Source organism: Triturus cristatus, chromosome 4_1 (assembly GCF_964204655.1).
Source record: "Triturus cristatus chromosome 4_1, aTriCri1.1, whole genome shotgun sequence".
In the NCBI taxonomy this organism is placed as follows: Eukaryota; Metazoa; Chordata; class Amphibia; order Caudata; family Salamandridae; genus Triturus; species Triturus cristatus.
The window spans coordinates 860,717,420-860,737,517 of NC_140585.1; the positions used below are offsets into that span (position 1 = coordinate 860,717,420).

Here is a 20,098-nt window from a genome sequence, read left to right on the forward strand (position 1 = left end):
GGGCTGCGCTCCGAGTCATCCATCAGCTGATTATTGATTTATGGACGGTCCTCATGCGGGTGTGAGAAGCAGGGGTTGAACTGTGTGCTCTGACGGACGGAGAGCCTAGCGATAAATCCCGTCCCTGGGTGCATGTCTGAGTCTGAGCAAGGCCACACAAACACATTGGGAAGGGGTGCCATCAGCATGTAGCCCCGGCACCTATCCTAAACCCTGGCCCATACAGTGAAGGAGACCTTACAAAGCACTGCATCAGGATAGGAGGGCTCAAAGAATGCTGAGCAGCCAGCTAGCTATATCATGTACTACCCATTGTGCAAAAGGGGCACTTGGAAATGGGAGGGGTATCACTGTGTGAGAAAGTGAAAAACGCTTACCTCCTGGAGAAGCTAATCTCCCTTGACAAGGTTCTGTCTGGTGCTCATGGGCCAGCTTGACTGCTGCTGATGGTCAGTACGCGCAGCATGTGCTGCTGTGACTTGGACCCTTTCCAACTGCGTGCAGTCGTCAGAGCTGTACTTAGTGTTAATTGAATTCACCATGGTAAAGGATGTATGGCGTCTGGAGACGGTGTTGTACTGCTGCTGTCATCTGCCGTGTGCTCCGCACCTTCCCCAACTGCCTGCTTCCTCCTTCGTATCGGGAACTTAATGTATGACAGGAAGCAGAAGTAGTCAAATAAAGTGGACGGGTAGAATTAGCGCGGCTTGCCCATTCACAAAAGAATGACGTTGCCTGGGTTCATTCAATCAATGACTTTAAAACAGGCCTGGGTGAAAAAAAGAGTGGTGTTCGGTGAACTCCGCTGCGCAGCAGTAGATGGAGTTTTGTTGAACTCCGTGATTCAAGCACAGCAGGGAGTGGCGAAAACTTTGTGAACTCCGCCGGCAATGCGGACGCGATGTCCGCCTTCCTTGCCATAAGATGTCGGTACCTCTGCCATGCAATGTCTGCACTCCTGGTATGTGAGTGCAGTGTAGTGGGTTTTTAGTAAAGACAGATGTTCCGTTGGTATATGATGACAGTTCCTCAGTGAACTTTGTGGACTACGATGGCAGTATACGAATGCAATACTCTTGCATATTGAACAGTAAACCAGGCATATATTGGCAGAATCCTGTTTTTGTGACAGTACACCTAGCCCAGGTTGGCTTCACCGTTGACGTATAAAATGGAATTGTCATAGGCATAGGGAGCGGTGCACCAGGTATGTGACGACATGACATCTAGCATATGACAGTCTTACCTGCGACATATGATGGATGCACCCCAGCATATGAAGGGTGTCGTTTAGATATTTATTAATTTTGCGCTTATTAAAGAGCTGCATTTTTTTAAAACTGTTATGTTTTAATAATATCACTTCCTTAGATGTTATCAGAATTGAGGACTATTTAATGCCACTCACTGTGATGCTCTCCTGAATGGAGTGATGGCCACTAGGCATGTGATTTTACTTCTTGGATGGTTGGATCTTGGTACGCTGTGCGTCTCTGTGTTTTTATTTGTTTTGATTCTTTATGAATGGTTACGTTTTATAGTAATAGCTGCCTTTTGCTAATAACCTGTTTGCTTTGCCCAAGGTCACTCTGAGTGTGTGAGGCTCTTGATCAGTGTCGGTGCAAACCTGGAGGCCCATGACTGCCACATTGGAACCCCACTGCATGTCGCTTGTGCGAGGGAGCATATAGATTGTGCCAAAATACTACTGAATTCAGGTATGGTCTATTTTTTCCTTGCTAACAATTGTTAGCTCTCTGACTGCTATAGCTTCAGCTGTTTAATTTGTGAAATATTTATACTAATTCCTAAGCATTTTCCAAAATTTGCACTGTGTCATTGACCACTCCTTTGATGCTCCCCATTTTTAGCGTCTTTTCTCCTTATGAAACTCTTTACCACTTACTCATATCCTGCTTCTGACTAAATTTCACACTAATTACATAAATTACCACTGTTTAGGTAAACTACTCTTCATTATGTTCAAAGCCTTTCACTTGTATCTTTTGTGCAAAGGTTCAAACGAGAGAGAGAGAGAGAGAGAGAGACAGACAAAGGTGCAAAAAATGTTTTGCCAGTTGTTCTGTTTATTTTTTCTCCTAGTTTCCTTTACAGAGCCCTGGCCTACGTTCTAAAAGTGGATGTCGTGGGATCAAATGATCACAGTTGTTCTACGCGTCTGTTCCTAATCAGGGACCAATTTCTCATTGGCTCCTACTGACCCACAACAAATAGTTTGCATTGTGTTATAGTCGGACCCTTTCTCTTGTAGCACAGCTAAAGCAAACCTTAATGGGGAATTTCTCTGTTCATATCAGGAGTTCAGCAGTCAGCAATCTTGTAATTTTCAGCTCCTCCCGCTCCTTAAGTAGTCGCATTTCAACATGGCTCGCACTTTGATTTCGAGCTTCACAACCTTTCTAAATGTTGTACTTTGCTTACTTAACTTCCCATAAAAATTCTTATTTTTACTGTTATCCTCTTCTGCCTGAAGTTTTTGTTCTGTTTTACTTGGTGTTTCTGCTTACCCAGGTCAACCTGTCTTTAATTCCTCGTGTAGGCTCCTTCGTCTCTGTCCCGCAGCTTCCGTTTGTGACTCTTAGGGTATCTCATAGACTCTCGAGCCATCTTTGTATTCTCCATCGTCTCCTTACTAAAGTATTTAAATCTACTCATGTTAGTGCCCTCTAAATCTCTCATCACGTCCCCTTATACGTTATCAACTGTTATAATTTCATTGACTTTTAGTTTTTAGTGGTCTCCCCTGGCATGCCATGTGTTAAATATAATTTTTGTTTGTTTTCACTTTGGGCTTCTAAACTTTAGAATCCTTCTATCTGTCTTCGCTGTCTCCAATTTGTACTTCTTCCGCCAAGTTGTACTGATTGTATTTTACGTTTTGCTCAGTGCTTTGTTTAAAGTGTTGTATATATTCAGTAATATATAAATCAAATTACAGTCAATAATCTGGAACTGCATATGAATAAATTAGTTTTTGGTGGCTCACTTTCTGAATTCCACTTTTAGATTTAGAAACACTGGGCCAGAGTAAAAAAAGAAAAATGTTAAAATTGACCGCAATGATCGATTTGACATATTCCTAGCCTGCAAATAAAATGCTAATTATTCAAGTGACTGTTCACTGTCACTGAGGCTAAATGATTGTGACATGCAATATTGGCCGATCACTATAATTAGTCTCTGTTAGTCAATTCCTGTTTTGATCAGTGCACTATATTTTGTATATCTTGCATAGACAGAATGTGTTGATTAGTAGCCTTTGGCGAGTTTCACACTGTGTCATGGAGCAGCTTGTCAATTCTGCGTGTGGAAGAGCCTTTAAATAAGTTAATTTACATACGGAATTATGGGAGCAGTTAGTGGAAAAGAATTAGCCTTAAAAGAATGGTTAGCTACCAGGGTTACCAACACAACAGAGTGGGTCAGAGTGGTGGGTTAGAGTAGGTGTGTTAGTTGTTGAGCACTGCAATGAGGGCGTTGTTTGCGGAGCATCAGGCAAGCCACTTGTTTGTCGGCCTGGGAAGAAGCCAACAAAATATCTCCTCCATGAAGTAAGGTTGATACAAGTGCAGGTAAGGTAATAGGTTCTTCTGTGACTCCTTTCCATTCCTGATTGGATTTGTTCCTGCCCTGGATGTACCCTACATTTTTAGGTCACGCCTAGCGATGCAGCGCATAGATGCTCGCCTTGGCCAGATCTATTGTTGTCGGTTGCTTGGCCGAAGCGGGACAGCACGCACCCAGAAGACAGGAAATGTGCATGCCTACGGCTGAAGACGTTAGCATAAAAGACAGCAGGCATGCGATGACACGAGATGTGCACGCGTGTACGGCTCGGCCGCTCGCTCCCTCTCTCACTCCCTGTCTGCGCGCGCGCAGGACAGGAGATTTGCACACGTTCAGCTGGCAATGTCCTCATCCTTCAGCTCTGCCCAGGCATGGAAGCACGTGCTGCCTTGCTTCACAGCCTTTCAGGTACTCCTCCAGGCAACCTTCTCCGCCACCCCAGCTTCTTTGCTGCACCCCAAATCTTCCGTCACTTCCCCAACACTCACGGAACTTGCTGGCAGTGGTGCTGATGTTGAGGGCAGATCCGCTTTTAGCTGCCCGCTCCCCGGGGGCTCCCCATTGGCGGGCACGGTCCTTGTGCCCCCTTGGCCGGTGCTGTCTGCTTGGCAAGGCTCCCCCTACCACTCCCAGCTGTTGTGGTTCGGGTCCTCCATGGTCTCGTCGTCCATACTTGCTTCCTCCATGCTGCCTCTCAGGCTCCCGGCGGTAGGTCGCGTGCCCTGTGGCTCATGCTGACCCTCTTTGTGCCGCCACTGAGCTCTACGAAGCCCACGGGCAGGTAAGGTAGTGACAATTTCCCGTCAAGTTACATCTTATTTGTGCGCAGTATTTATACACATGGCAGCGTGACTAGACTTTTCGCATAAAAAACCCAGTTGTTGCAAGTTAATTAAGAAGAAGTAGTTAGGTGTTGAACGTCGCAGAATGGGAACGTATTGGGTTCTGGGAGTAGTATGGGCAGCGCTTTAAATGGAAATCTAGAAATGCAGGTACTCACTATTCAGAGTATCTGTTTCCGTCCGAGAAGTGCCCATAAAATATATTGCAGTCGTGCAGGCACTGTCACTTTCAAATTAAACAAGCGCAGGTACCCGTTACCGGGCATCTCCTGGTCATTTAAAGCACTGATTAAGGGTTTACAGGGCAGCTGAGGATGTCAAAGGGTTAGTAAATAAGCGGAGGTGCCAGGCGCGCGCCACTCACGCCTCCCCATGCTTCACACTGCGCAGCAGGCTCCCCCTCCTCACCTCAGAGCCGCCCCCTGCAGAAAAGAAGTATACAGACCTCTCCTCCATCGGCACGGACGGCCATGAGTTGCTACACGCGCCATGGGCTGGGTAAATAAACACACCACCGGTGGAACAGACCTTGCATTTACCAGGGGCAGAGAACGTTTCACAACAGAGGCATTGTGCGAAGAATGCAAACACAGAAACAGCTGGCGCGCCGAGCACCCACTACAGCCATGCATGCTGTCCAACACTTCCCACTTACACCAGCCGACGCGCCCACACTGTTCCCACCAAGCAGGGACGTCACCCAACCACCCCAACACGGAACATATCTAAGCAAGACCACCCCACATCTCATCATGCTTAAACGCAGCCCGCAGTTCCCCACAGCACGTTTAGGGAGCCCCTCTTAAAAAACACGCACGACGCTGTGATATCCGTGTTAGTCTATGACTAATCATCCTAATTAGTAACCAGCATTTGCAGTGCATTAGGTTTTACATTTGCGAGAGTTTGAGCTATTAGCATTGTAAATGACAATGCCTTTTATTTATGTATTGTTTTTTTGTAACATAAATAAAAGGCATTGTCATTAACAATGCCAATAGCTTAAACACTTTCAACTGCGAGACCTATTGCATTGCAAATGCTTGTTTAAATGGTAGTCTGTTGGGTCATGTGAGATGCAAGTCCTCTCAGATCCTATCTGATAAATAGCTTACCCCAACCCCTTTCTTTGGTGTTTCTTCCCCATGTTTACTTCATCATCATCAGGACAATATTGTAGTAAGTGCTGGTCCTGACCCTTCACTTGTAGTGTTTCCCTTAGGACATTTTCCCCCACTGAGGGCTGCTTGTCTTACAGAGTCTGCTCCCTAGAATTTGCATTTCAGCAGCCACCCTGCCTTTGGGCACTTACAACCACTGCGGTGCCACCCTGCATATGGAGACACACTCGGATCCGTGATACTCTGGTGGCCTAACGTGCCAGAGACTGCCAAAGACTAAAGCCAAGAATGCTCCTCGCTCATACAGGGTGGACAGCCTGCTGTACACAGCACAGTCTCCACCCTAAATAGTGGGCATGCTTTTTCATCAACCAATCAATGGACTTTGAATGGGTGCTTGTAAATGAAACCTTTCACACCTACCCAAAGTGACAACTTCAGATTTTCTATGTTATGCAGTTTATCGATCTTTCCTTCTTTATAAATATAATGGGTGTAAATAAGAGAATAAACAGAAGCCTTCATTTAATCAGTTAAAAAAAATAATAAAATTCTGCATTGTTGCTTATTTGTCACCTCACCTTCTGTTCTTCTCATTAATTTATCTATGGTGCCAGCATGCTGTTAATGCATAGACTTGGTAAATCTATTTTATTGCTTTTGTAGAACTGAGGGGTTAGCTGCAATACCAAAAGCCATTTCCCAAGGCATGGTCATGGAATCCTGAATATGGCATGCTTATATGTCACGTTCCAGTACCTGTACCCATTTGAATGTAGATTCTACTGTTACAGTTGATTTGACGTCCAGCTGTACAAGTGTTTCCTGGTGCCAGCTCTCTCTTCTCAAGAGAATGGAACCATTTCTTCCAGAAATCGACTACAGAACTGCTGTTCATGCCCTCGTACTCTCGCATCCTGAGGGTGGTAATGGTTTACTCCTTGACCTCCTGAACTCCCCACCGACACCGCTTAGGACTTCCTACTCACTGCAGTACCTCACATCCAGGGCCTGAAGAAATCTAATCTCATCACCACATCCTGTTGGCAGTCTATTGGGTCCCCTTACCATCTTCAAAGCCAACTGCATGATTTACAAAGCTACCACGACCAGCACTTTTCCTGCATATAAGCTCACCACCTCTAGCGGGTCTCGTCACACACCCACAGCCAGGACATCATCCAACTTAAATGAATTACTCATGAACAAGTGTTCATTGTATCATCCCAAATGCAATAATATGGAAGAGGAAGTTTCCAGCTATCAAAAGGTGCAGTTACAAATTGGAAACAAGAAGCAAAGGTGGAAGTTTATAGATTTACTCCACATGCAACACTAGGAAGAGTACTTTTTGAGTTGTTTAGGGAAAGAATGGTCACTCTTTTGTCACCCATTATTGAGTGAAGTGGGGAAAACAGAGTGCACGCAATGCAATGATGATATGTTTGAAAGTAAGAGAGTGAAGCAACATGACCGAAAAAATAGGTACAGCTTTTGCAAAGCTGGAAGTTTGTCTAAACTGTTTGTGAATGATATGGCTATGAGATCCCCTACGGTCAAAAGAGATCATTCAAAATTTACTTGATCTTTGAGAATGGTGAAGATGTTTAAGAATGCAGGAAAGCAAGATGGCAGAATTGTCTATTTAAATCGTCATTCTTTGTATAGATCAGGGGGACAGGATGGTAGCGGATAAGGCTAAATGGTGTTCAGTTTTTGTCTCATTGTTTAAAGTGGATGTATTTATGGCCTTTCTATTTATCTGTAACTGGTTTTATTTCAGTTGTGGTTCAGACTATATTTCCTTTTTTCTTCTCTAAACGTTTTTCTTCGATGTACTTTCTTTTATGTGAATTGGGGAAGGTGTGTCCTATCTTGTCCCTGCTTCCTCATGATATGTCACCGGTCTGCTAGTTCTACATATTTGTATCTTGTTCCAGCTCTGTTTAGCATGTGGATGGGATGCTGCTATGTTGAAATTCATCCTTTTTATATAAGTATAGTGCAGTGTAACATTGAAGCATACAGTCATACTGTAGGGGCAGCATAAGCTACAATTGTTGTGACAACAAAAAGGGTGCCTAATATACATATTATGCAGCAAGTGAGAACATCCATCTGTGTGAGGCTTAAGACTCTTAACCGAATGTTTACTTCATGAACCCCATATCCTTTGTAGTTTGACCAGGCATACACTCACTTGGTAAAGTACTTCTTCAGTTCCATCACAATATTCCAGATAATAACAGTATCAGGAGATGTTCGAATTTGGTCAGGAGGAATCCAAACCCCACCAGCGATTGTGTACACCAGCCCATGAACACTTCCATCCCTCCATGATGTTCAGAAGCCTCAGGCGTGAGTTCCACAGGGCATATATCAATCAATCAATCATTGTATTTATAAAGCGCACTACTTACCCGTGAGGGTCTCAAGGCGCTGAGGGGAGGGGGTGCTGCTACTACTTGAAGAGCCAGGTCTTGAGGAGTCTTCTGAAGGTGAGCAGGTTTTGGGTCTGCCATAGGTGGGTGGGGAGGGTGTTCCAGGTCTTGGCGGCGAGAAAGGAGAAGGATCTGTCGCCGGCGGTCGTTCGTTGGATGCGGGGGACAGCGGCGAGGGCGAGGCTGGCGGACCGGAGCTGGTGGGTGAGGGTGTAGAAGCTGAGTCGGCCGTTGAGGCAGGCTGGTCCGGTGTTGTGGAGGGCTTTGTGTGTGTGTGGGTGAATAGCTTGAAGGTGATCCTCTGTTCGACGGGGAGCCAGTGTAGGTCTCTCAGGTGGGGGGTGATGTGGCTGCGGCGAGGGACGTTGAGGATCAGTTGAGCGGAAGCGTTTTGGATGCGTTGCAGTCGTCGCAGGTGTTTGGCCGGGATACCTGCGTAGAGTGCGTTGCCGTAGTTCAGCCTGCTGCTGACGAGGGCCTGGGTCACAGTTCTTCTTGTTTTGGTGGGGATCCACTTGTAGATCCTGCGAAACATGCGGAGGGTGTTGTAGCAGGAGGAGGAGACGGAGTTGACCTGCTTTGACATGGAGAGGGAGGAGTTGAGGATGATTCCCAGGTTGCGTGCGTGGTCGGTGGGTGTCTGTGCGGTTCCTAGCGTGGTTGGCCACCAGGAGTCGTCCCAGGCTGAGGGGGTGGATCCGAGGATGAGGACCTCCGTCTTGTCCGAGTTCAGCTTCAGTCGGCTGCTCCTCATCCATTCGGCAACGGCCTTCATTCCCTCGTGGAGGTTGGTTTTGGCGGTGTGCGGGTCCTTGCTGAGGGAGAGGATCAGCTGGGTGTCGTCGGCGTAGGAGATGATGTTGAGATCGTGTTGGCGGGCAACGTGGGCGAGGGGGGCCATGTAGACGTTGAACAGCGTCGGGCTGAGGGAAGAGCTCTGGGGTACGCCGCAGATGATTTCGGTGGCTTCGGAGCGGAAGGGGGGGAGGCGGGCGCTCTGGGTTATCCCGGAGAGGAAGGATGTGGTCCAGTCCAGGGCCTTCTCTTGGATTCCGCCATCTTGGAGGCGTGTCTTTAGTGTCGAAAGTGGCTGACAGGTCCAGGAGGATGAGGTCTGATGTCTCGCCGTTGTCTAGTTGAATGATGATGTCGTCTGTGGCGGCGATGAGGGCTGCCTCGGTGCTGTGGTTTCTTCGTAACCCGGACTGGGATGGGTCTAGGATGTTGTTGTCCTCGAGGTAGCGGGTCAGTTGCGTGTTGAGGACTTTCTCTATGACCTTCGCCGGTAACGGGATCAGGGAGATGGGCCGGAAGTTCTTGAGGTCCTTGGGGTCCGCATTGGGCTTCTTGAGAAGGGAGTTGATCCTGGCGCGCTTCCAACTTTCCGGAAATGTGGCTGTCTCGAGGGAGATGTTGATTACTTTCCGAAGTTGGGGTGCGATGGCTGGGTCTGCTTTGTTGAATATGTGGTGTGGGCAGGGGTCTAACGGTGATCCTGAGTGGATGGAGTTCATGATCTTGCGTGTTTCGTCGTCGTTGACGTTGGTCCAGGAGGTCAGGCGGTTGATGCGGGTGGTGTTCGCCGGGGGGGTGGGGTCTGGCGCTGTTGGGGCGGTCGTGGTGTTGAAGCTGCCATGGATGGCAGCGATCTTGCGGTGGAAGAAGGTCGCACAGTTCTTGTGAGGTCGGGATGTTGTTGGCGTTCGCGCTGGGGTTGGAGAGTTCCTTGACGATGCTGAAGAGTTCTTTGCTGTCCTGTGCGTTGTTGTCCAGGCGGGCTTTGAAGGACGACCTCTTGGCTGATCTGATGAGGTGGTGATGTCTGCGGGTGGCGTCCTTGTGGGCTGTGTAGCTGTCCGATGTTCGTTCGTGGAGCCATTTCTTCTCCAGTTTCCGGCATGTTCGTTTGGAGGTCTGGAGCTTTTCGGTGAACCAGGCGGCTTTCTTGCTGGTGCGGCTGTTGGATGGTTTCTTGAGCAGGGCGAGGGTGTTGGCGCACTCGTTGATCCATTGTCTGAAGTTGCAGGCAGCGGTGTCTGGGTCGGTGGGCAGGTTCTGGACGAGGATGTTGGCCAGCTGGTCTTCTGTGACTTTGCTCCAGCAGCGGCGGGGCAGCTGTTGGGTGCGATGGTGCGTGGTGGGCTTCTTGTAGGTGAAATGGATGCGGCGGTGATTGGTCCAGTGGAGTTCAGTGGTGTGGTTGAAGGAGACGTGGGTGCTCGTGGAGAAGATGGGGTCGAGCGTGTGGCCGGCGGCGTGGGTGAGTGCGGTGACCAGATGTCTGAGGCCGAGCTTGGCGAGGTTGTCGATCAGGGTGGCGGAGTTGGCGTCGTTGTTGTTCTCGAGGTGGAAGTTCAGGTCTCCGAGGAGGATGTAGTCCGTGGAAGTGAGTGCGTGGGTGCTGACGAGGTCGGCGATGGAGTCGCTGAAAAGTGGCCGGCGGTCCGGGAGGTCTGTAGACGAGGGTTCCTCTGAGGGTGGTGTTGGGGTCGGTGTGGATCCGGAAGTGCAGGTGTTCGGAAGTGCCAAGGGTGTCCTCTGAGTGATTGGAGACCTTGAGGGAGGACTTGTGGACGATGGCTATTCCTCCTCCTATTCCGTTGGCGCGGTCTCTGTGGGAGATTTTGTAGCCGTCCGGGACGGCTATGGCGATGTCGGGTGCTGAGGAGTCGTTCCACCAGGTCTCGGTCAGGAAGAAAACGTCTGGGGCGGAGGTGTGGAGCAGGTCCCAGAGCTCGACGGCGTGTTTGCGTTAGGAACGGGTGTTCAGGAGTATGCAGCGGAGGTGATTGAGTCCAGTCTTTGGTGGTTTGGCGGCTCTGTCGCAGGTGAATCTGCAGTTGCGGCAGGAGAAGGGTCCCTGGGTGCATTTCGGGAAGGCCTGGATGCAGGTGTGGTGTCGCCCGGCGTTGAGTGTGTGGAGAGTGCTGGCGTTGTGGCGTTCGCAGAGTCCAGGGCTTCTGGCGGTGGGCGCGGTCCAGGCGCGGACTGGCGCAGACGGGCTTGCCTCTGGCGCGCAAGCGGCACGCCCGCTGTGGCGCGGGCGCCATTTTAGACGGGGAGGGAGGGAGGAGCAGCTGGGCGGCGGGAGCGGGGCGACGAATGGACGGCGAGGGGGCGGGGCCGCAGGGGAGCAGCGGCAGGATCGGCAGAGGGTACAGAAGTGAAAAAAGGGGGGAGGGGGGAGACGAGCAGGACGCAAGGGCAAGAAAGGCAAAACGAAGTACAAAACAGGACAAAATGCACAAAAGAGCACAAAACAGTGGCAACAATAAACTCAGCTACATGGGCACAGCGGAAAGACAGCAACGATCAGGGGGCACAGCAGGATCGAACTCACGCTCAGAGCGGCAGCGAGGGGGCAGAGGCACTGGCACACAGGTGGAGCTGTGCGGCAGGAGGGAAGCGACCTGGCCTGCGAGCAGTGTGCACGGCACGGCTCGTGAGTGGCAGGCGTGGGTCACAATAAAAAAAAAAAACACTTACCTTCCCATCAGGTCCCACAGGCTCCCCTGACCAATGACAACGCTGCAATGCAGCGTTGTTATTTAGTCTGAGCGCCATGACACAGCACTCAGCCAGGGGCTGGAGGGGTGGGCATGTTCTCCATGCAGGCTGTAATGCAGCCTGCATGGAGAATGGGGAAATTGCACATGACTGTTTTGGGTGGCCCAAGAGGGCCGACCAAACAGTCTTAGTGCACTTTGGAGGGTTGTACTCTTCTCCTCTGCTCTTCAGCCCTGCCCTGCCCCGTCACGCAAGCTGCCGTAGCGGGAGGACAAAATAAACTGATAACAACATTATGTTATAATCATTTTATTTTCTCTTTTCTTTTCCTGCATGAAGTCAGTGGGGCGATGCTTCTCTGCCTTAGCGGAGGAGCCGCCACTGACAGTGTGTCTGTCCTTAAGCTATTACCAGTATGCATGATTGACTGGGCCAGTCCAAACCCTGTTACTAGCAACAGGTTGAATGTGTTATCTATGTATTTTCCATCATTTTGCATGGGTGTAATACGTTTGGTTCAGCAGTTTTAGCACAGCCAGGTTGAGGTTACCTGCTCCCAAGGTGTCACCTTTGCTTTTACATTCATCCTTTAATGTCTACTCATCATGTGAGTCTACATTAATTAACTTTTTTAGGTGCACTGTAAGTGTTTCTTGACATTTCTTTATGCCTGCACGTCATTCATTATTTGCTTATGTACTAATTCTCCTTGGTCTTCGGATTTTTTCAACATACAAGTGCTAAAATATTTCGTTCACAAGTGCTGTATTTTCTTTTTTGCAGTGGTTTTGCCGGCATTCATTTATTATTCAAGAACCTGTCACATATTCCCCATCTGTGCATAACACAATACACGTTTTAATTATTTTTAACATACCGATATTGGTCTCGTTTTTAAATAATATTAGAATAGCTGTACCTATTATTGACTCATGGTGAAACTAGCATTGTTCTTCCGCTTTGCACTGATTTTTTTGTATTTTTATCACATTTGAGTTTGTCTATCAGACTAATCATAATTATATTTTTGGTCCAAAAGATCATTAATTTCATGGCTTTCATGTATGTGTGTGTGTCTGTGTCTTTATATATGTGTACCTTTTATATATTTATATCCAGCAATCCCAAAATCTAGGAACCATATATTTGTATATATGTTCACTGAAACAATAAAAAGGTTTAAGGGACGTTCTAGTTTGGTGAAAATATCAGCTAAAACCTACTGTTTTAAGAACAGAACCACTGAAACTCACCAGTTAAAGTTATCTCAAGTAACTATATCTTGTATTCTAAAGTACCTATAACTCATGCCCCACCATGTACAGTGTTGTTATCAATTATTTCATTTCAGATGTTACAGTGATGTTATCAATGCTGTCATAGTGCGTGTCATGAGTGATGTAATATGTGAGGTAATTAGCAGTGCATGGCGAGGGCATAATTTACAGTTACTTTAGGGTTCCTTTCAGGCCGGGTCATCTGATCACAGGGGCAATTTGGACTGAGGGCTTATAGTGCCCAGCCTGAGTGTACAGGTAAAGACTGTCGGGTTCAAGGTGCTGTATGTTTTGTGCCCATTAGGGCCTGAATATGGCCTAGTGCCAGGAACTCTGCATTTCCGCTATAAGTAAGTAAGCAGTCACACATTAACAAAATCTTTATCTGTTACTACTCCTTTAATGCTGCCTATACCAAATGCAACTATTTCTAAACCACACAAATCAACCATATAACCCCTTCAACAATAAAGCCAACCACTAGATCTACATCACACAACCTATTAAAAAAAACACCAATTGTAAAACCACAACCCAAAGAACTCACAAATACAATGTCACTCGTCCTGAAGAAAATTAAAAATCAACAAAAGAACATATGATCACTAGATTCCCTGATTGTAACTTCCCCCCCAGAACCCTCCACACTCTATTCAAACAACAGAACAATACAGCAGCTACAACCCTACTACCTGCACAAAAAGCTCCCCACAAACACATCTCAAGTGTCTGAATACTCTACCCAAACAATCACCCTTCCACCTCCACCCCAAGCTGCAACCAGATTAGCCCCACTCACACTAAAATCCCCTATGCCCATGTTCCCCCTCCAATAACACAACCACCTCAAAGCACCCTGAGATTAACAGGAAAGAGGCACAACAACTGCAGGGCTTACTCTTCACTGCAAGGTCCATGAACAGAAATCACTTCAAATTTTTTCGCCTACTTTCAAAAACCATACAGGAGCTCCCCTTCATTACAGAAACATGGAGCAGCAAAGACTTTACACCCACGTTTCACAAAGCCATCTCACCAGATTTTTGCATTAGCAACAAAAATTGCATTGGCAGAATTGCAGATGTCCTGACTGTCATCCATTAAAAATCAATAAAAATAACACACATTCAAAACAACACCATAAACAGCTGCAAATCCTTGATGTTAAGATGTCACCCCACTCCAGTTGTACCTTATTCCTTACTCTTAATATATAGAGCACAATCCAGGAATGTATACTTTAAAATTTTATTTTAAGATATAGTGAGCAAGACGCATCTGGACCACACAAACATATACAATTTAGCAGACCTCAGCCTCTCACTTGGCAAGAAGACTAAAACCACAACCACTGCTACCACAACCATTGCTTTAATGATCAACTTTGAAGACTTCAACCACGATACATTCCTTTTCAGCTCACTTAGCTTAACACACTATAGATGCCATATTTGCACCCCTAGGAGAAGCCAAAGTTACAGACAATTCCTCCGTAAGCTGAAGCAAAAACAACATTACCATCTTCAAGATAAACGTATCAAAAACAAACACTTCAAAGACACCAAACGCTCACATAAAGGAAAAAAAGCTAGACATCTACAGACTCAACTCCCATCTTAAAAGCTCTTTCACATGCTGCTAGTCCATCCCAGGACTTTAATGTAGTCCACCACAGCATGCCTCAAAAAAATTAAACATTATAACCGCTTTTATTCATCTCACGATGACACCTGAAGATGAGATGATAGTAACAAAGCCTATGTCAGCAGATCTCTCCACTTTTTTTTTCTCTCACCTACCATGCTATCAAAGGGCTTAAGCTATAAACAACATTTCAGTTTGAACAACTCTAGTGCAGTAACCAGCTAAGTAGATTATGATCTTAAGAGACCTGCACAGCGGCTAAATGTTTCGGGTTACTGAAATACTGAAAGCCATACATTGCATGTCGATCTGTCACACCTCATCATCCACCAAACTACTAACTACAGAACACAAGAACCACAACTCTGTGGTGTCTGTGGGATTCAACACCAAACCACAACTTTATTTTAAAAACACCATCCAAAAAGATATTGGCTATCCTCATGCAGAGGAATAGAGAAAAACGCATGCATGGCACTAGGTCTATGACTGTGTTCCATTCTGCATCCGCGGGAATCTGAAACAAAATCACAGCAGGATTCAGTAGCATTGGACAACATGGGACTACAATTTCATTGATTTACGATTCGCAATTAGAAAATCGCAAAACGGAATGCATGAATGTGTGTTTAACACTTTCTGCGACTCCTAGGGGATCGCAAATTACCTACCTCATGAATATTAATGAGGTAGGTCACAATTTGCTATCCCCTAGGTAAAGCAAAAATCACGGGGATGGTGGCATGCTGGGGTCAGCAGACCACCATGTCTTTCATTGCTTTTTAATGAAGCAATCTTTTATTTTGTAAAGACACGTTTTCCTTTACAAAAGAGAAAATGAAAACATTTCCCTTCATTTTCTAAGAGCAGGCAGTGGTGCGTGGGACCACTGGCTGCTCTTAAAAAATGCATTTACAGCCATTCACAAAGAGGGAGGGGTCCCTCTCCCATTTGCAAATTGGTTACCACCTGCTTGAAGTGGTGGTAAAATGCGAATGTTTTGCGACCGCATTTCGGTCGCAAGACATTCATGCATACCGATGCGATTCAGTATTAGGAAGGGACGCCCTAAACACGCCCCTTCCTAATAGCAAATTGCAAACCCATTTTGCGATTCGGTAACAGGTTACCAAATCGCAAAATAGGATTTCCTGCATCAGAAGAGCATTTTTTTGTGTTCGCAATCGGCCGTTTGCGAAGGCAAAAACTGCTTGATCCATCTGGCCCAAAGTCTCAAATGGGCAGCAAATCGATGAGGGCTTGTATTGTATTTTCTAGCATAGAACGCAATGAAAGTTTGCACAGTCTGCACCGTATAAGCTAATATATTTATTGACAAATTAGAGTACAGTATTATAAAACATCATATAAACCCACTATACTAGCACTATCCCCTAATATAAATGTATTTATTTATTTGAAAAGTTTTATAAAACGCTACCATGACCCGAACGGGTATCAGAGCGCTGTACAAAGGAGTGGATGTGGAATGAGGTAAAAGCATGAGTACAACATCATAGCGGAACATGTGAAGTACATGAAAAGCAACAAAGTCATAGGGGAGCACGGGGAAAGACAAAATTACAACGTTGACCCATGGTAATCAGCCCATCTCGTGGGGCATGGAAAGTTCCAAAAGAACAAAAAATCTAACAGGGCACATGAGGAGACAAAAATAGAACTTTTGAACAAAAGTATAAAAGAATGTCAAACAGGAGATGGATGAAGGGTTAAGATGGTTCCAGGACTGTTGCTGTAGATGTTCATTCAGGAGTAGCCATTTGACATGTTTTTTTAATGAGGAGGTAGAGGGTTTTGATCTGATCTCGGGAGGAAGATCGTTCCATATTCTTGGAGCAAGACCAGAGAAAGCACGATTCTTATTGAATTTGGGAGGTTTCAACAGTAGGGTAGTAAAGCTTCTTAGGTTTCGACTCGAACCAGATAGTTCAAGTTTTTTTGCCAGGTAAACGGGGTGTTATAATGAATAGCTTTGTGCATCAGACAAGCTATCTTGAAACGGATCCTTGCTTCGATGGACAGCCAGTTTAGTTGAATTAGGTCTGGTGTGATGTGGTCTTGTTCTCTAGAGCCCGTGATGAGTTTGTCCGAAGAGTTCAGAGTGGCTCTAAGAGATGCAACTGTAGCTTTAGGCAACCCAGCCATGGTCACCAATCCATATTCCAAGTGTGAAACAAGTAAGAATTGGACTGCAGACTGGATGTCCTCAGAAGGCAAGAATGGCTTGATTTTCCTTAGAGTGTTGAGCTGATGACTGGCTCCCCTAATAGTTGCACTGATGTGATCTTGCATGTTCAGGTATTTATTCAGAGTTATACCTAAAGATCCCGCAGAGTCAACAGCATGAGAGGTGCAGTTTAGCGCAGTAAGTTGTTTGAGCGAGTCTTGAGGGGGTGCAGAGTGATTGTGGGGGGGCAATCCAGAGGAATTCTCTTTTTAGGGTATTTCTTTCTGACCTACTGTCATCGGAGGTGGCAAGGCAAATGTGTTAGCATAAACAATGGAAAGACTCGAACACAGTGATAGATCCAGAGGGGCGTTATGTGGCTATTTCGGGGACTTTGGGAGGGAGAGACCTAAACGTTTGCTGTGTGTATGCTCCTAATGTAGACCAGTCTGCCTTCCTTTCCAGGTTATCGGGCTCGTTGGCCCATTGCCTCTCCGGACCCCTCCTGCTCGGTGGAGATTTCAACTCAGTAGTGGATGTAGATATGGACCGCTCGCATCCACCCCTCCCCGATTCTCCGGTTCGTCGCTTGGCTAGGGATCGTCGGGACTGGCAGACTCGCTGGGGTCTAACGGATATTTGGAGGGCGCAACACCCCACAACCAGGGATTACTCCTACTTCTCGAGCCTCCATGAACTGCACGTTCGACTGGACGGATTTCTTGGCTCGCCCGAACTGGTTTCAGCAGCGGTCCGATCTGAATATTTGACCAGGACCATTTCTGACCATAACCCCCTCCTGTTGGACCTTGGCTGGTTTCCCGGGGTACCGGCGGTGCCCACCTGGAAATTACGGCCCGAGATCCTTGAGGACAGTGTCTTCAAGGCGGACCTAGGTGATACGATTTCAGAGTACTTTGCGTCCAACCGTGGCACCGCGAGCTCGAGAGCGCTAGAGTGGGACGCTTTTAAGGTGGTGGTGAGGGGGTACTGCATTTCTAAACAGGTCGGCGTGAGGCGAAGTATCCTCGCCGACCTAGAGGCAGCGGATCGAAAACTCCGCGAGGTGGAGTTACGCCGCCCCGGGCGCCCCGAACTGCAGGCGCGCACGGCGGAGGCGAAGGAGGCGGTGGCGGCGGAGGTCGAACGGCTTCGCTGTTTTGACTATAAGGCCTATACGGTTCGGTCCATCGCAGAGGGGGATAGGTCGAGCGCGCTGTTGGCATGGCTGGCCAACCCTACGCGGCAGTCCTCACTGACTACGTCCATGCGCAGGGCAGACGGAACCCAGGTGTACACCCAGCCTGCGATTCTGAGCTGCTACCGGCAATATTACGAGCGCTTATACCGCAGTCGCTCGGCCCGAGACCCTGACCTGCTCGATAACTATTTGCGGCCTTTAGAGATCCGAACAATGAAGCGGGACGTGGCGAAAGCCTTGGGGTCCGACATAGAATTGGGAGAGATCCGTAGCGCCATCAAAAAGATGGCGAGAAATAAGACCCCGGGCCTGGACGGTCTTCCTGTGGAGTTCTATGCGGCCTATGCCGATCTCCTAGCCCCTAGATTGTTGGTAGTATACAGGGAGGCGAAGAGGCTTGGGCGTCTCCCAGGCTCGATGTGTGAGGCATTGGTGGTCCCGCTCCTCAAGCCTGGAAGGGATTCCTCCGATCCGGGGTCGTACCGTCCCTTATCGATGCTGACGGTGGATTATAAAATACTGAGCAGCATCCTGGCCTCGAGGCTGCTCGGCCACATGAGCTCCTTGGTACATGAGGACCAGGCTGGCTTTATCCCCAGGCGTAACACGACCATGAACATTCGCCGGTTGTTCCGCTTGCTAGGGGAACCGCTTGTGGACGCCCCGTGCCCGGTTGTCCTCTCAGTGGATTTAGAGAAGGCTTTTGATAGCCTGGAATGGGACTACCTTTGTACTGTGTTGCGGAGGTTCGGCCTCGGGGAGGGCTTCATCAGGTGGACCAGGGTTCAGTACGCCTCGGCGTCGGCCAGGGTTCGGGCGGGACCGCTGATTTCCTCACAATATCCGGTGGAACGAGGCACGAGGCAGGGATGCTCGTTATCCCCATTGCTCTTTGCGCTGGCGGTGGAACCTCTTGCGCTGCATCTCCGGTCGGGAGCCTATTACACAGGCCTGTGGACTCCTTCGGGCCCGCATTACATCTCACTGTATGCAGACGACCTGTTGCTCTTCCTAGAAGACCCGCTAGATGCCCTACATGGGGCTGCGACGGCGCTCACGGAGTTTGGGGAGGTCTCGGGCCTCCGAGTGAATTGGACTAAGACCTGTCTTTTCCCGGTCCGCAGGGGCACCCCTACCCCTACTCTGAGTAGGGAGATTAGATGGGAACCCGACTGCTTTAAGTATCTAGGGGTGTATGTCTATCATGAACCTTCTGGCCTCCTGGATGGGAACATTGCCCGGGGCATTCGAGCACTTCGAGGCAGTATGGGCTTTTGGGCAGCACTGCCGCTCTCGGTGGCTGGGAGGACTGCTTTGCTTAAAATGGTGGCGCTCCCCCGGTTGCTATATTATTTCCGGACACTACCGATCTGGGTCCCACCGACCACGTTTCGATTTTTACGATCCATGATTGTCGGATTCCTTTGGGGTTCGGGCCGCCGGCGGGTGGCCCTCAAGACCCTACTGAGGCCGAAGGAGGAGGGTGGGCTTGCGGTGCCGGACTTCGAAAAGTATTATTTAGCGGCGCAGCTCCAGGCCTTCACCCAGGAGATCGCCCGGGAGTTCCGGGGCCCCGAAGAAAAGAGGGGAACGGGCATGGCCAGGCATGTTCTCTCCTTCATAGCGATGAGACAACGGTTGGCCTTGCAGGACTTGTCAATGGAGGAGCGGACTATCCGCCTGTGCTGGAACCGAGCTCACGCCCGGGGCCACCTGCGAACACCGTACGCGCCCGAAATACCACTGGGGATGCTAACGGCTCTGCCCCATGGGGGTGATTGGTCGCGGCTGGCGACCTGGGAGGACGCCGGTTTGCAGCTAATCGGGGATCTATACGAGGACGGGTCGCTCTTGCCCTTTCAGGAGCTCATCGAGCGCTTCGGGATTCCCCGCGGCGACTTTTTGCTGCACTCGGCCCTTGTTCGAGCGATCCAGGCGCACTGGAGACGCGGGCAGGAGGAACCTCCTTTATCCCCAGTATGCCAATACGTGATGATGTCTGCGGGCACGGTGAAGGCGGTCACTTGCCTTTACGGCAGACTAATCAATGAGGGGATAGCTCCCCTCACCACTTTGAGAAACCGCTGGGAGGAGGACATTGGCAGGGAGATCCCGGAGACGACCTGGGCCCAGCTAGTGCGGAGGGCCTGGAAGGGCACACGCCACGCCCGCTTTCAATTGGTCCACTACTACGTGCTCCATAGAGCCTACTTGACCCCGGTGAAAATCAGGCGATATTTTGGTACGACTTCGGCGGAATGCCCCAGGTGCCCGGCCCAGGAGGCGGAC

General features: G+C 48.5%; 1 protein-coding gene across 1 annotated transcript in view; it reads left to right on the top strand.

The window, feature by feature from the left end:
- The window catches only part of ASB13 (ankyrin repeat and SOCS box containing 13), a 205,276-nt gene that overhangs the window by 159,957 nt on the left and 25,221 nt on the right, over nucleotides 1-20,098 (top strand). The window contains exon 4 of the mRNA XM_085653572.1: nucleotides 1,584-1,718. Within this exon, the coding sequence (XP_085509698.1) occupies nucleotides 1,584-1,718 (135 nt within the window). The remainder of the gene's footprint in view (nucleotides 1-1,583; nucleotides 1,719-20,098) is intronic.